Source organism: Bombina bombina, chromosome 6 (genome assembly GCF_027579735.1).
Source record: "Bombina bombina isolate aBomBom1 chromosome 6, aBomBom1.pri, whole genome shotgun sequence".
In the NCBI taxonomy this organism is placed as follows: domain Eukaryota; kingdom Metazoa; phylum Chordata; class Amphibia; order Anura; family Bombinatoridae; genus Bombina; species Bombina bombina.
Genome location: NC_069504.1, coordinates 705,258,777 through 705,272,335, shown reverse-complemented (window position 1 = coordinate 705,272,335; position 13,559 = coordinate 705,258,777). Strand labels below are relative to the sequence as shown.

Genomic DNA, 13,559 nt, shown 5'->3' with positions numbered 1-13,559 from the left:
AAATATAGTAAAAATAGTACTGCATAGTAGATGTAGCATGAATGAACGTACTTGGAAAGACAGGTCAGTGGAGCTGTACTCTGCATTAGAGTAGGTAGGGAGTGCTCATTGAAGGAGTGATGTTCAGAAGATGACTGAATACTCTACTCTACTCTAGAGAAATTAACTCTGGTTCAGTGGATAGGCATTTAAAAGAGACACTCTTTCAGTCCCCTTACTGCTCATTTAAATGATGGTCACATGTTTTAAAAAAACAACCAATTAGAAAATAGATTTAGAGTGGCAAAGGTGGGCATTAAAGCTGTGCCTCTGTAGTCCAAAAAATTAATTTATATATCAATCAGACGCTTCATTTGAAAGAAGAGGAGTAAACACAACCCATTAGAAAGAAGGTTAACACCACCCTCTATAAATTACATGGTTGATGGAAACAAAATAGTGACTAGACCCAAAGTATAGAGTAATAAAAAAAAATGTGGACAAGTAAAAGCACCACTTCTGATTATAAATATATATTTTTTTTAAATACTGGGCCACAGGATATGAGATATTGCATGGTCAATATAAAAAAGGCAGCTACATTATTGTGGTCTTGATATTTAAATTTCCCCCCATTAACTCCCTCTTACTAAGAACAGAATCCTGCAGGGTCAGCATATGTAGCAGCAGGGCACTACAGGGATGTTCTGCATGGTTGATATCAGTGAAAGGACACTCTGTAGGTAAATGGCCCAGGTGGGATTCTGTAGCAGAATGATTAGGATAGTAATTCCAGTGTATTTATGCTCCAGTGTGTTGTGAAATACTTTAAAGAGTAGGAGCACTGTTCCTTTCTGGGGTGGAGAAGAGATGGGATACACTTTGTCAGTTCTTACAGATGATCTACAAGAAAGGACATACATTTTGGTGATGGTTTGTGGGGACAGAGTAAATAATGGGAGGAGGGGTGTCAGTGATTGGAATGTGTTATTAATAAAATGACCGGCTGTATATTATAATCTTTCTTCTTAGGGCGACTCAGATTAAAACATACTCCTGGGACAATGCACAAGTCCTTCTAGTTGGAAACAAATGTGATCTAGAAGATGACAGAGTAATTCCTGCAGAGGATGGGCGCCGACTTGCTGAGGAGCTAGGTAAGCAACGAGTGACATCATTATAATATGGCAAATAACCTCACAGTATTGGATTATGGAAATCACGCAATAATTATATTACAGGATTAATTTTATATCTTTACCTGCTAATATAAAAAAATCTTACTTTTTATCATTATCAAGCCAATATTCCCCACACCAGGCCTCCCCAACAAGCCAGATTTTCAGGATGTCTAAACTGAAGCACAGGTAATATAATCAGCTGACTAGTAAACATGGTTATTAACCTTCTCTTACCCAACATAATCCTGAAAATCTGGCCTGTTATAAAGGTCAGAGGACTGGTTTAAAAACCTCTACCCCACACTAGAATAATACATAACTGTAACATACATATTAACATAGAAAAACATAATTCCACTTACATCAATTTTTCCTATAGTCTCTGATGTCAGTTCAACTTCCTGGTGTATTGACATTACTAAAGTATAGTGCTTACTAGATATTATGGGGTTTGCATTTATTTTTATTTTTTTTGTTTATTTTTTTTATTGAGGTAATGTACAATTTCCAGGACAAAAAAACAGTTTGCCTCAGCAAGCACATGACACATAGCTTATGATAAGATAGGTATCGAGAACATAAACAAATACATAAGAGCAAATTTAGGGAAAGATCTCTTATCAGAACATTCACATAATATTCCCAAATTAAAATATAAAAGAAATGCACAACAGTTGAAGGGCAAAATCAGAATCACCTTCTTTTCCCTCAAAAATAGCTGGGGTCACTTTTGGACCTCTATAAATTAAATGTACTACTCAGAGGGCTTTTGGATAGTATAGGCCCAGTCAGGGCCTACACTGACAGACTCCTTCCTATGACATCTAGGACCACGGGAAGGCCCAAGAACTTAAGAGTAAAATTGAAGGAGATGATAAAATTAAATATAACAACATTAAATATAACCAATATCTATCACTTTGTCAGGGAAATAAAACTGTAGGGACTGCGCCACATATAAGTTTAAGTACTAATATATATAAAAAAAAAGTGCAGTTACTCACAGAAATACAAATAGCATAAGAGCATTAAGACTTAAAAAAAACAAAAACAAAAAAAAAAACTAAAGGTTGTAGGCTCAAGAAGGTCTGTAATCTAGCAAAAAATATGAGGTAAACTGGGTTACAAAACTCTGTAGTAACTTGGGGGCGATTAAGTGACTATGGCACCGTAGTGGGTAGCTAGTGGAAAGTTGCTAAATAAGTCTAGTCGGAGGCTAGTCATCTTAACATGCCTGGCTGTATTATGCCAGTAGAGAAATAGATGATCCCCCCACGGTTAGCCACATATACTAAATATGCCATTCAAAGTTAACGATACCTCTGTTAACTTTCAGTAGAGCACCTCTGTAACAGCTGAATCAGTTGAGTACACCCCCAAGACCTCACCCTACAAATTACGTGAGAAACACATATGTTGGACGCCTCAAAATCTCTGAACCTTAGACAACCCACCAGTAGTTCTGACATATATATTGGAAATATAAGTGAGCTAACAGGTATACGAAACTTATAATGATAAACAGTCAATAGACATTGAACACAGAATGATATTCATAATGAAGCTTTACATATTTAACATCCGGAGAGCCAATTTTACACTGATATAGGTACAAACTCTGGTAAGGGCTCTATGAACAGGGCAGAGACTGCATAACTCTGCCAAAAGGGAGCATAGAGAATAAGCTATTTATCCCTTTACTACACAATTGGGAGGGGGGGGGGAGGGAAGTGGGAGGGGTAGAGGAAGGGGGGAGTAAGAAAGGGGGGGTAAGGAAGGGGGGAGAAGGGGAAAGAGAGGGGGAGGAGAGAAGGGGGAGAGGGGGGGGAGAGGAAGGGGGAGAGGGGGAGAGGAAGGGAGAAATGGGGGGAGGGAGAGAGATGGGGAGAGGGGGGGGGAGAGGGGGAGGGTGAATCCAAGACTGGTAATGGAGTCCCATTCTCTTCTTCAGAAAGGCTAACAGCACCCCGCCTCAAACCTAGAGGTCGGCTGAGTTGGATAAGCCTGTCTAGTCGGTTCATTAGCTTGTTGTCGTAGTAGTCAAAGAGGGCCAATACAGTCATGTGGTATTCCACCATGTTCATCGCAACTTCCAGCTAGGCCGTAATTAGCAATTTTACAGGTACAGGTTGCCTGTAAAATAAAAATAAATCCTAAGCTAGCTACAATGTAACTATTAGTTATATTGTAGGTAGCTTATGGTTTTTTTTATCGGTAAGTATTTAGTTTTAAATAGGATTAAATTATATTTAAGTTAGGGGGGTGTTAGGGTTAGACTTAGGTTTAGGGGTTAATAACTTTATTATAGTAGCGGCGACGTTGGCGGCGGAAGATTAGAGGTTAATAAATTTAATATAATTGCGGCGACGTTGGGGGGGGCAGATTAGGGGTTAATAAATATAATGTAGGGTTCGACAATGTTAGGGGCAGCAGATTAGGGGTTCATTAGTATAATGTAGGTGGCGGCGGATTCCGGAGCGGCAGATTAGGGGTTAATAGAATAATGCAGGTGGCGACGATGTCGGGGGTGGCAGATTAGGGGTTAATAAGTCTAAGATTAGGGGTGTTTAGACTCGGGGCTCATATTAAGGTGTTAGGTGCAGACATATTTTTTATTTTCCCATAAGAAAACAATGGGGCTGCGTTAGGAGCTGAACGCTGCTTTTTTGCAGGTGTTAGGTTTTTTTTTACCCAGCTCAGCCCCATTGTTTCCTATGGGGAAATCGTGCACGAGCACGTTTTGACAGCTTACCGCTACCGTAAGCAGCGCTGGTATCGAGGTGAGATGTGGAGCTAAATTTTGCTCTCCGCTCACTTTTCTGAGGCTAACGCCGGCTTAAAGAAAACTCGTAATACCAGCGTTGGCTTAAGGGAGCGGTAAGAAAAAAAGGAGCGTTAGCCCCGCAAGCCTTACCGACAAAAACTTATAACTTAGTTAAGTAATTTTAGCAAAAAAACAAGAACTATACAATTTCACACCAAAATGCAAATAGTGGTTACAAAAACCTTGGTGTCACTGAATAGTACCAGCTCATAACAGTCACCAGCTCAAGGCAAACTCTAACAAACACCTAAAGGCCTCACAAAATTAAAAAGACTACTGAATCTAAAATAGTACCTACCATAAGTCCAATCTTCTGCAGGACGTCCCTTTCTGTGGTCTGGGCTTATTTTGGGGTTACCTCCTAATTATAAAAAGGCAAACAATTGTGATTGGTTATCAGGTTATTCTATGTCAAAGGCACTCCCATTCTTTGTGTTGATTTATCACTGTCAAAATTGTGGGCTCTATCTCTTATGACTGGTAAATAAGAAGAGTGGTGTGATTAAGGTTTGTTGTAGTGGGGACTAGTCATGATTGCAGTGGGAGTTAATTTAACGTGGAGGATTATTTTTAGTTTTATTTTGATACATTTGTATTGAGCTTTAGACTGCCTTGAAGCTGATATAAGCAGCAGGTTGAGGCAGTTTTAAATGGACACTGATGTCAAAATTAAACGTTCCTGATTCAGACAGAGCATGCATATTTAAGAAACTTTCCAATTTACTTCCATTAACAAAATGTGCACAGTCTTTTTATATTTACACTTGAGTCACCAGCTGCTACTGAGCATGTGCAAGAATTCACAGAATATACGTATATGCATTTGTGACTGGCTTATGACTGTCACATGATGCACTGGGAGTGGAAATATACATAGCTTTGAAATTTGTCAGAAAAAAATCTATTACTCATGTGAAGTTCAGACTTAGGGCCAAATTTAACAAGCATGGATGCTGCTGAATCCGCCTGAAGTTTCCGGCTCACTGGAAACTAAAGTTAAGAAGCAGTGGTCCTGTGTAAGACCGCTGCTCCTTAAATTCTCCACCACCTTTTCGGTGGCAGACTGCAATCATCCCAATCCAATACGATCAGGATGATTGACACCTCCTGCTAGTTTGTGCAGGGGGTGGCATTGCACAAGCATTTCACAAGAAATGCTTGTGCAGTATTAAATGCCAACAGCGTATGCTGTCTGCATTTAGCGATGGCGGGCGGAAATGATTCATTACAGCACTTGATAAATTGGCTTGTTATCATGCATGTATTTACTGGTCCTTTAAGGAAAAGAGGGCATAGCAACCAACTCTGCAAAGCAGTGATAAGGCATAAGATGCATAGCCGCGTCCATAAAAAGTAATCATCACCATTATTTGAGAGCTGTTGCTACATATTTGTGTAGCTGCATTTTGATCACCTTTAGACCACTATAAATTGTGGCTCAGTTATAATAGTGTGTTGCTGTCCCCGCTGTCAATTTATACAGCGGGAGCCACAACCAGGGGACAGAAGGCATCTGCTTTCATATGGTAAGGGAGCACAGTACTACTTACCATATGAAGCCAAATCACTGGTTGTTACAGAGAATGACACAATCTTCTGTTGGTGCCCAAGGGGTGCAGTGGGAGGGAGGCGGGTAAGCAGCCCAGAGGAGGCGGGGGGAGTTGTGAGGTTCCATACACTGTGGAAAAAAAGGTTTTGAATGGAGAGGGAGGGATGGGTTCCTACACTAAGAAAAAATATTGAGGGAGGGGGGACCCTACACTACAGAAAAAGTTATCTTGGAGGGGGAGGGTAAGGGGTTCCCTACACTACTGAAAAAAATATAATAAATATAAAAAAATAATCATTTGTTACTGGGAGACTGGCTGACAGTAACAAACATGGCAGGGAGCAGTGGGAGGGGGTAAAGTTAAAGAGCTGTTTGTGGGGGATCAGGGAGGTGGTAGGTTAAAGAAGAGTACTTACATTACAGAAATTAAAAAATATATATATTGAAACAAATAAATAAAATCCCTAAACTGCATACTGGCAGACTGTCTGCCAGTACATAAAATGGTGGTCGACCAGTGGGGAGGGGGGAGCTGTTTGGGAGGGATCAGGTAGAGATCAGTGGGTGGGAGGTGTCAAGTGGTACGGTAATCCCTAAATCCCTACACTACAGCAAAAATTAAATTTACAAGCTAACTGATTAACTTCTTCACTGCCAGGAGCTTCAAAAGTGTGGTGCACATCTGCAGTTAGCAGCATTCTAATTGCTATAAAACCACAGCAAAGCCATGCATGTCTGCTGTTTCAGAGCAAAGGGTATCCCAGAGACACTTTTACAACCATGTGTCTTATGACTGCAGTAGTTGTGTGTAAATAATTTTAGTGAAAAACACAATTTGCGAAAATTTGGCGACCAAATACTAGCAACAAATATACCAAAATAAGCCTAGATCAATATCTTTTGTATATATATATATATATATCTGTTTAAATGGAGTGATAGCAAATATACTAAAAAAGTGTCTGGTACTTTAGGGAAGTTTCTCTCTGAAATTCCTGCTAGCGAAGGGGTAAATGACAGACTCCCACCGCCCCCAACAAGAAAAGAATAAATGAAGGAAATTCAAGAATGTCTAGTACATGCATAAGCATATTCTTTTCTAATAACTAATTAAACCTATGCTTTAAAATTAATTATGGGCAAATTTGGCAGGCCTCTTGGTTTTTAACTGGTCTCAAATTTTTTGTATTTGTTTAAAGATGGCTTTTAAATGAAGATGACTTATTTGCACACGTTATCTCACAACGGAAATATCAGCAACATACCATATTACATTGAGTCACCTCATGCATTTAACACATAAGTCATTCAAAGCTAGGCATGGTATGTCACAAATAGTTCACCTCCTAAGTCACAGTATTCAATAACATTTTCTCTTTTTTTTCCCCTATGTCTTCAGGGTTTGAATTTTTTGAGGCAAGCGCAAAGGAGAACATAAACGTAAAGCAAGTTTTTGAACGCCTTGTGGATGTCATCTGTGAAAAGATGAATGAAAGTTTGGAAAATGGACCTGTCACAGGAAATGCCAACGCTCAGCTAAGCGAAAATGCTCCAAAGTCCCAGGGCAACTGCTCCTGTTAAATACCCAGCTCAACAAAGATTATAAACCTATGTCTGGGACACTACTCGTTACACCTCAATCTCAGACAACATAGCGCTGCTCTTGTATGACAGAGCCAAGTGGGAGAAGGGGCAGAATATTTTCTCTTTGACCAAATATCAGTGACTTGAAAGGGGCGGTGTGACTACTTTTGTTAAATTCCCATCTAACAATGATTGCTTGAGGGAGAGGAGTGTCCCACTTCTAATGTATGGCCCTATTTAGACAAACATTGTTACAGAGAAATAGTTACATAGACAGTGACACCCACAAAACCAAGTGCAATTCAAAATCAATATGAAGAAACATCAGCTGAAATGATGTAGTTATTAAAAGTTGTCCCAAAACCAGACACAATTTGACAGGAGCTCCTTAAACACTAAACTCCTCTCTTCTAGAAGCAATGGCAACCTGCACATTCAGAGAAGGGGTTGTTTGACTGTCCTTTATAGTGCCAAAGATACACACCCTATGTGACCTTACATATATCTCACTGCTGTAAGGGAGGTACTTGCATAGCATTGCTCTGCATGCGATTGTTTAACTTCCAGCATGCCATGTTCTGTATAAAGGAGAAGGGGAAAAAAATCTTGCACACTGTTGGAAATGTCTGGGTGTATATCCCTGCTTATTCTGTAAAAAATATAATTATGAGATGTTTACATTTTTTTAAAATAAAAGGATGTCTCCTTTTATTATTACTATACACTACTGTGTTGCTGTTAAGAACGCTATTTCTGTGTCCTGATACCTGTGCATTAGCAGGAATGATAAGGTGTGTATTGATGCTTGTGTATTATTATGATGTGAGAGATTTGTTTATTATTATGATGTAAGAGATTTATATCTTGTATTTTAGGAAAAGGTGGAAGCTATATGTTCAGATGTCTATAATAGAAGGAAATGAGAATCGCTGCTCTCGGTGTAATAAGTAGAAAGTACATCTCCTGATGTATGTTTATTATAATGAAATTAGAGGTAATTTCCAGGTGACTTCAGCCTGTGATTATGAAATGTGATATGTTACTCATAGTGTGACTTTTTACCTCGTGTTAAAGTTGCATTGTAAGCTGCCTTTAGGCAAAATGTATCTATCCTTTAACTTTGTGACAATAAACACCAATATAACTCTTGATCACTCTTCATAATCTTATTAAAATAGCTCTGCTCCTAAAATAACCCAACTCCTTAGTGCCTTATTGTTCTGTAACATCTAATTGATGTAACCCAGCTCCTGAGTGCCTTACTGCCCCTTTAACATCTTATTGCAGTAACCCAGCTCCTCAGTACCTTATTGCCCCTGTAACATCTTATTGCAGTAACCCAGCTCCTGAATGCCTTATTGTCCTGTAACATCTTATTGCAGTAACCCAGCTCCTGAGTGCCTTATTGCCCCTGTAACATTTTATTGCAGTAACCCAGCTGCTGAGTGCTTTATTGCCCCTGTAACATCTTATTGCAGTAACCCAGCTCCTGAGTCTCTTATTGCCCTGTAACATCTTATTGTAGTAACCCAGCTCCTGAGTGCCTTATTGCCCTGTAACATCTTATTGCAGTAACCCAGCTCCTGAGTGCCTTATTGTCCTGTAACATCTTATTGCAGTAACCCAGCTCCTGAGTGCCTTATTGTCCTGTAACATCTTATTGCAGTAACCCAGCTCCTGAGTGCCTTATTGTCCCTGTAACATCTTATTGCAGTAACCCAGTTCCTGAGTGCCTTATTGCCCTGTAACATCTTATTGTAGTAACCCAGCTCCTGAGTGCCTTATTGCCCCTTTAACATCTTATTGCAGTAACCGAGATCCTGAGTGCCTTATTGCCCTGTAATATTTTATTGCAGTAACCCAGCTCCTGAGTCTCTTATTGCCCTGTAACATCTTATTGCAGTAACCCAGCTCCTGAGTGCCTTATTGCCCCTGTAACATCTTATTGCAGTAACCCAGCTCCTGAGTCTCTTATTGCCCTGTAACATCTTATTGCAGTAACCAAGCCCCTGAGTGCTTTATTGCCCCTGTAACATTGCACTGTAATAGCCCAGCTCCTGCGTGCCCTTGTAACATTGACTATAGCAGTGATGGTTAAACTTGGCACCCCTGATGTTTTGGAAGTAACCCAGTCCTTGAGTATATCACTGCCCCATAACTTATTATTGCTGTTAGCATTTTAAATATATAGCTACTTTTAGATACAGTCCTACAGGTTATCTTTCCTTTCAGGTGTTCTTTGTATTATTTGACTTTACATTATTCCTCTGGTTGTTTGAGAAGGAGGAGGAGTGTGTTTGACTGTAACAGTGCAATTTTCTTAACAAATAGACAAAGTGCAGCCAGCTCTCTATTTATATTCTGAGTAATATCTGCACATTAATCCAGCTATTTACAATTAATACAGCTCAGAAACCTACTTTGGGACCCTTAGTCATGTCTGTGTATTTACACAGCTCCTGTATGGTATATTTACACACAGTACACTGAGTACAGCCACCTTTGGGGTGGGATCCTGAGTAATATGAGAGTATGTATACAACTCTCTATTACAGTTTCACACAATGAAGGCACCTTTGGGATGGGATCCTCCATAATATTGGTGTATTTATACAGCTCCTCTCTATTACAGTTTACACCCAATGCTGTCACCTCTGGAGTGGGATCCTAGGTAATATTTGAGTATTTATACAAGTATCACAGTTGCACACAATGCAAGCACCTCTGAAGTGGGATCCTAATTTATATCTGTATTTATACAGCTCCTCTCTATTACAGTTACACACAATTTTTTCTGGCAAATTTATTTTTTCTCCCATTTTCCAGCCCCCCCGTACCATGTGACAGACATCAGCCAATCACAGACTAGTATACATATACCTGTGAGCCTGTGCACATTCTCAGTAGGAGCTTGTTCCCCAGAAAGTGTGACTTTTAAAAAATTGATAATGGAAGTAAATTGGAAAGTGTTTTAAATCTGCTGCTCTTTCTGAATCATAAAAGTTTATTTTGACTTGAGTTTCCCTTTTAAAAATAAAACTCTCTTAAAGGGATACTGAACCAAAATCGTGATTCTGATAAGAGTATGCAATTTTAAGCAACTTTCTAATTTACTCCTATTATCAATTTTTCTTCCTTCTCTTGCTATCTTTATTTGAAAAAGAATCATCTAAGCTAAGGAGCCAGGCATTTTTTTGTTCAGAACCCTGGACAGCACTTGTGTATTGGTGGGTGAATTTATCCACCAATCAGCAAGAACAACCGAGGTTGTTCACCAAAAATGGGCTGGTTTCTAAACTTACATTCTTGCTTTTCAAATAAAGATACCAAGAAAATGAAGAAAAATTGATAATAGAAGTAAATTAGAAAGTTGCTTAAAATTGCATACTCTATGAATCACAAAAGAAAAAAATGTGGGTTCTGTGTCCCTTTAACATAGATGATAAATACCTCTTTAAAGGGACAGTCTACCATAGAATTGTTATTGGTTTTAAAAGATAGATAATCCCTGTATTACTCATTCCCCAGTTTTGCACAACCAACACAGTTATATTAATGTACTTTTTACCTCTGTGATAACCTTGTATCTAGGAACCTTCTTCCAGCCCCCTGATCATATGACTGTGACTGTTTATTATCTATTGTCTTACATTTAGCATTGTGTTGTGCTAAATCTTAAATAACCCCCTGTGCGTGAACACAGTGTTATCTATATGGCCCACGTGTACTTTCTGTCTCTTTGTGTTGAAAAGATTTAAAAAGCATGTGATAAGAGGCAGCCCTCAAAGGCTTAGAAATCAGCATATGAGCCTACCTATGTTTAGTTTAAACTAAGAATACCAAGAGAAAAAAGCAAATTTGATAATAAAAGTAAATTAGAAAGTTGATTAAAATTAAAAGTCCTATCTGAATAATGAAAGTTTAATTTATATTAGACTGTCCCTAACACATGTTAACACACATGCTGTTTACAGAGATCTGTCAAATTGTTTGATTTTCAATAGTTTACTTAGTTGGGAACACACCTTTTGATTTTCCTTTTTCACAGTACAAAAGAACAAAAGTTGATTTCCCCACCCCACCTTTGTATTTTCCATGAAGAACACCTCTGCCGTCAACCGAATGTAAAAAATAAATAAATAATAAAAATAATATGCAACTAAATTGTGTGGTCATATGACATTAGCATCAGGAACACAACATCAATAGTTTTTACTGCAGTCTGTAATAAATAAAAAGTAGCTTAGGCAAATAATGATTTTTTTTTTTTTTTAAGGAAGATAACATATGTATGTGTATGGGTGTGCCTAAAAATATCAAGATATATACAAACCCCATGGACACACACTAGTCAGCGTCAGTTTATATTTTGAGTACTAATGTTTATTAAAATGCACATAAACTGATGTGGACTAGCTCAGTTTTCATTTTTGGATACGGGAAGGAAAGATTTATCAGGAAAGAACATATGGAGAGATAAAATGTTATATCTTTTCTTACAAGATAGACTGTATTTGAAATGTGTATTTAAATATAGGAATTTTTATTTCATGATTTAGAGCATGGAATTTAAAAAACTATCGGCTAGATTACGAGTTTTGCGTTATGAGTAAAAAACGCTGCTTTTTCACTACCGCTGCTATTACGAGTCTTGTCAAAAAAGCTGTACCGCACACTTTTTTGGCCGTAACGCAAATTAACTTACGCAATTTGCGTAAAATCTTTCAATGGGGCTTCCATAGCGCTGATATTACAAGCTTTTTCTGGAAGGTCAAAAAGTGAGCAGTACAGCCTATCCCGCAAGATTCATAACGCAATCTAAAGTAAGTAGTTATGAGTTTTACGCTACAAAGCTGTAGCATAAAACACATAACTAAAGTGCTAAAAAGTACACTAACACCCATAAACTACCTATTAACCCCTAAACCGAGGCCCTCCCGCATCGCAAACACAAAAATAAAATTATTAACCCCTAATCTGCCGCTCCGGACATCGCCGCCACTATAATAAACATATTAACCCCTAAACCGCTGCACTCGGGCATCACAAACACTAGTTAAATATTAACCCCTAATCTGCCGCCACCTACATTTATTAACCCCTAATCTGCCGCCCCCAACGTAGCAGCCACTATACTAAATTTATTAACCCCTAAACCTAAGTCTAACCCTAACACCCCCTAACTTAAATATAATTAAAATAAATCTAAATAAAACTTACTATCATTACCTAAATAATTCCTATTTAAAACTAAATACCTGTAAAATAAACTCTAAGCTAGCTACAATATAACTAATAGTTACATTGTATCTATCTTAGGTTTAATTTTTATTTCACAGGCAAGTTTGTATTTATTTTAACTAGGTAGAATAGTTACTAATTAGTTATTAACTATTTACTAACTACCTAGCTAAAAAAATACAAATTTACCTGTAAAATAAAACCTAACCTGAGTTACACTAACACCTAACCTTACACTACAATTAAATAAATTACATAAATTAAATTACCTAAATTACAAAAACAAACACTAAATTACACAAAATAAAAAAGAAATTATCAGATATTTAAACTAATTACACCTAATCTAATAGCCCTATCAAAATAAAAAAACCTAGCCTAAACTAAACTACCAATAGCCCTTAAAAAGGGCCTTTTGCGGGGCATTGCCCCAAAGAAATCAGCTCTTTTACATGTAAAAAAAAATACAAACAACCCCCCAACAGTAAAACCCACCACCCACACAACCAACCCACCAAATAAAAACCTAAATAAAAAAACCTAAGCTCCCCATTGCCCTGAAAGGGCATTTGTATGGGCATTGCCCTTAAAGGGGCATTTAGCTCTTTTTCAGTCCAAAAGCCCTAATCTAAAAATAAAACCCACCCAATTAACCTTGTTTCAATCAGCCAATAGAATGAGAGCTCAATCCTATTGGCTGATTGGATCAGCTAATACGATTGAAGCTCAATCCTATTGGCTGATTGCATCAGCCAATAGGATTCTTTCACCTTTTATTCCGATTGGCTGATAGAATTCAATTCTATCAGCCAATTGGAATTCAAGGGACGCCATTTTGGATGACGTCACTTAAAGGAACCTTCATTCTGGAAGAAGACTTTGATTGAAGAGGATGCCCCGCCACCGGATGTCTTGAAGATGGAGCCGCTCCGCACCATATTTATGAAGATAGAAGATGACGTCTGGATGAAGACTTCTGCCGTCTGGAGGACCACTTCTGCCGGCTTGGATGAAGACTTCTCCCGGCTTCGTTGAGGATGGATGTCCGGTCTTCAAAACTGTAAGTGGATCTTCGGGGGATAGTGTTAGGTTTTTTTAAGGGTTTATTGGGTGGGTTTTATTTTTAGATTAGGGCTTTTGGGCTGAAAAAGAGCTAAATGCCCTTTTAAGGGCAATGCCCATACAAATGCCCTTTTCAGGG

General features: G+C 38.4%; 1 protein-coding gene across 2 annotated transcripts in view; it reads left to right on the top strand.

Annotated features, from left to right (window-relative positions):
* Positions 1 to 8,266, top strand: part of RAB3D (RAB3D, member RAS oncogene family) — an 86,993-nt gene extending 78,727 nt beyond the window's left edge. For both annotated transcript variants that reach the window (XM_053717850.1, XM_053717849.1), the window contains exons 4-5: positions 1,012 to 1,136; positions 6,933 to 8,266. In XM_053717850.1, the coding sequence (XP_053573825.1) occupies positions 1,012 to 1,136; positions 6,933 to 7,114 (307 nt within the window). In that variant the 3' untranslated portion in view covers positions 7,115 to 8,266. The remainder of the gene's footprint in view (positions 1 to 1,011; positions 1,137 to 6,932) is intronic.
* Positions 8,267 to 13,559: the final 5,293 nt, after the last annotated feature.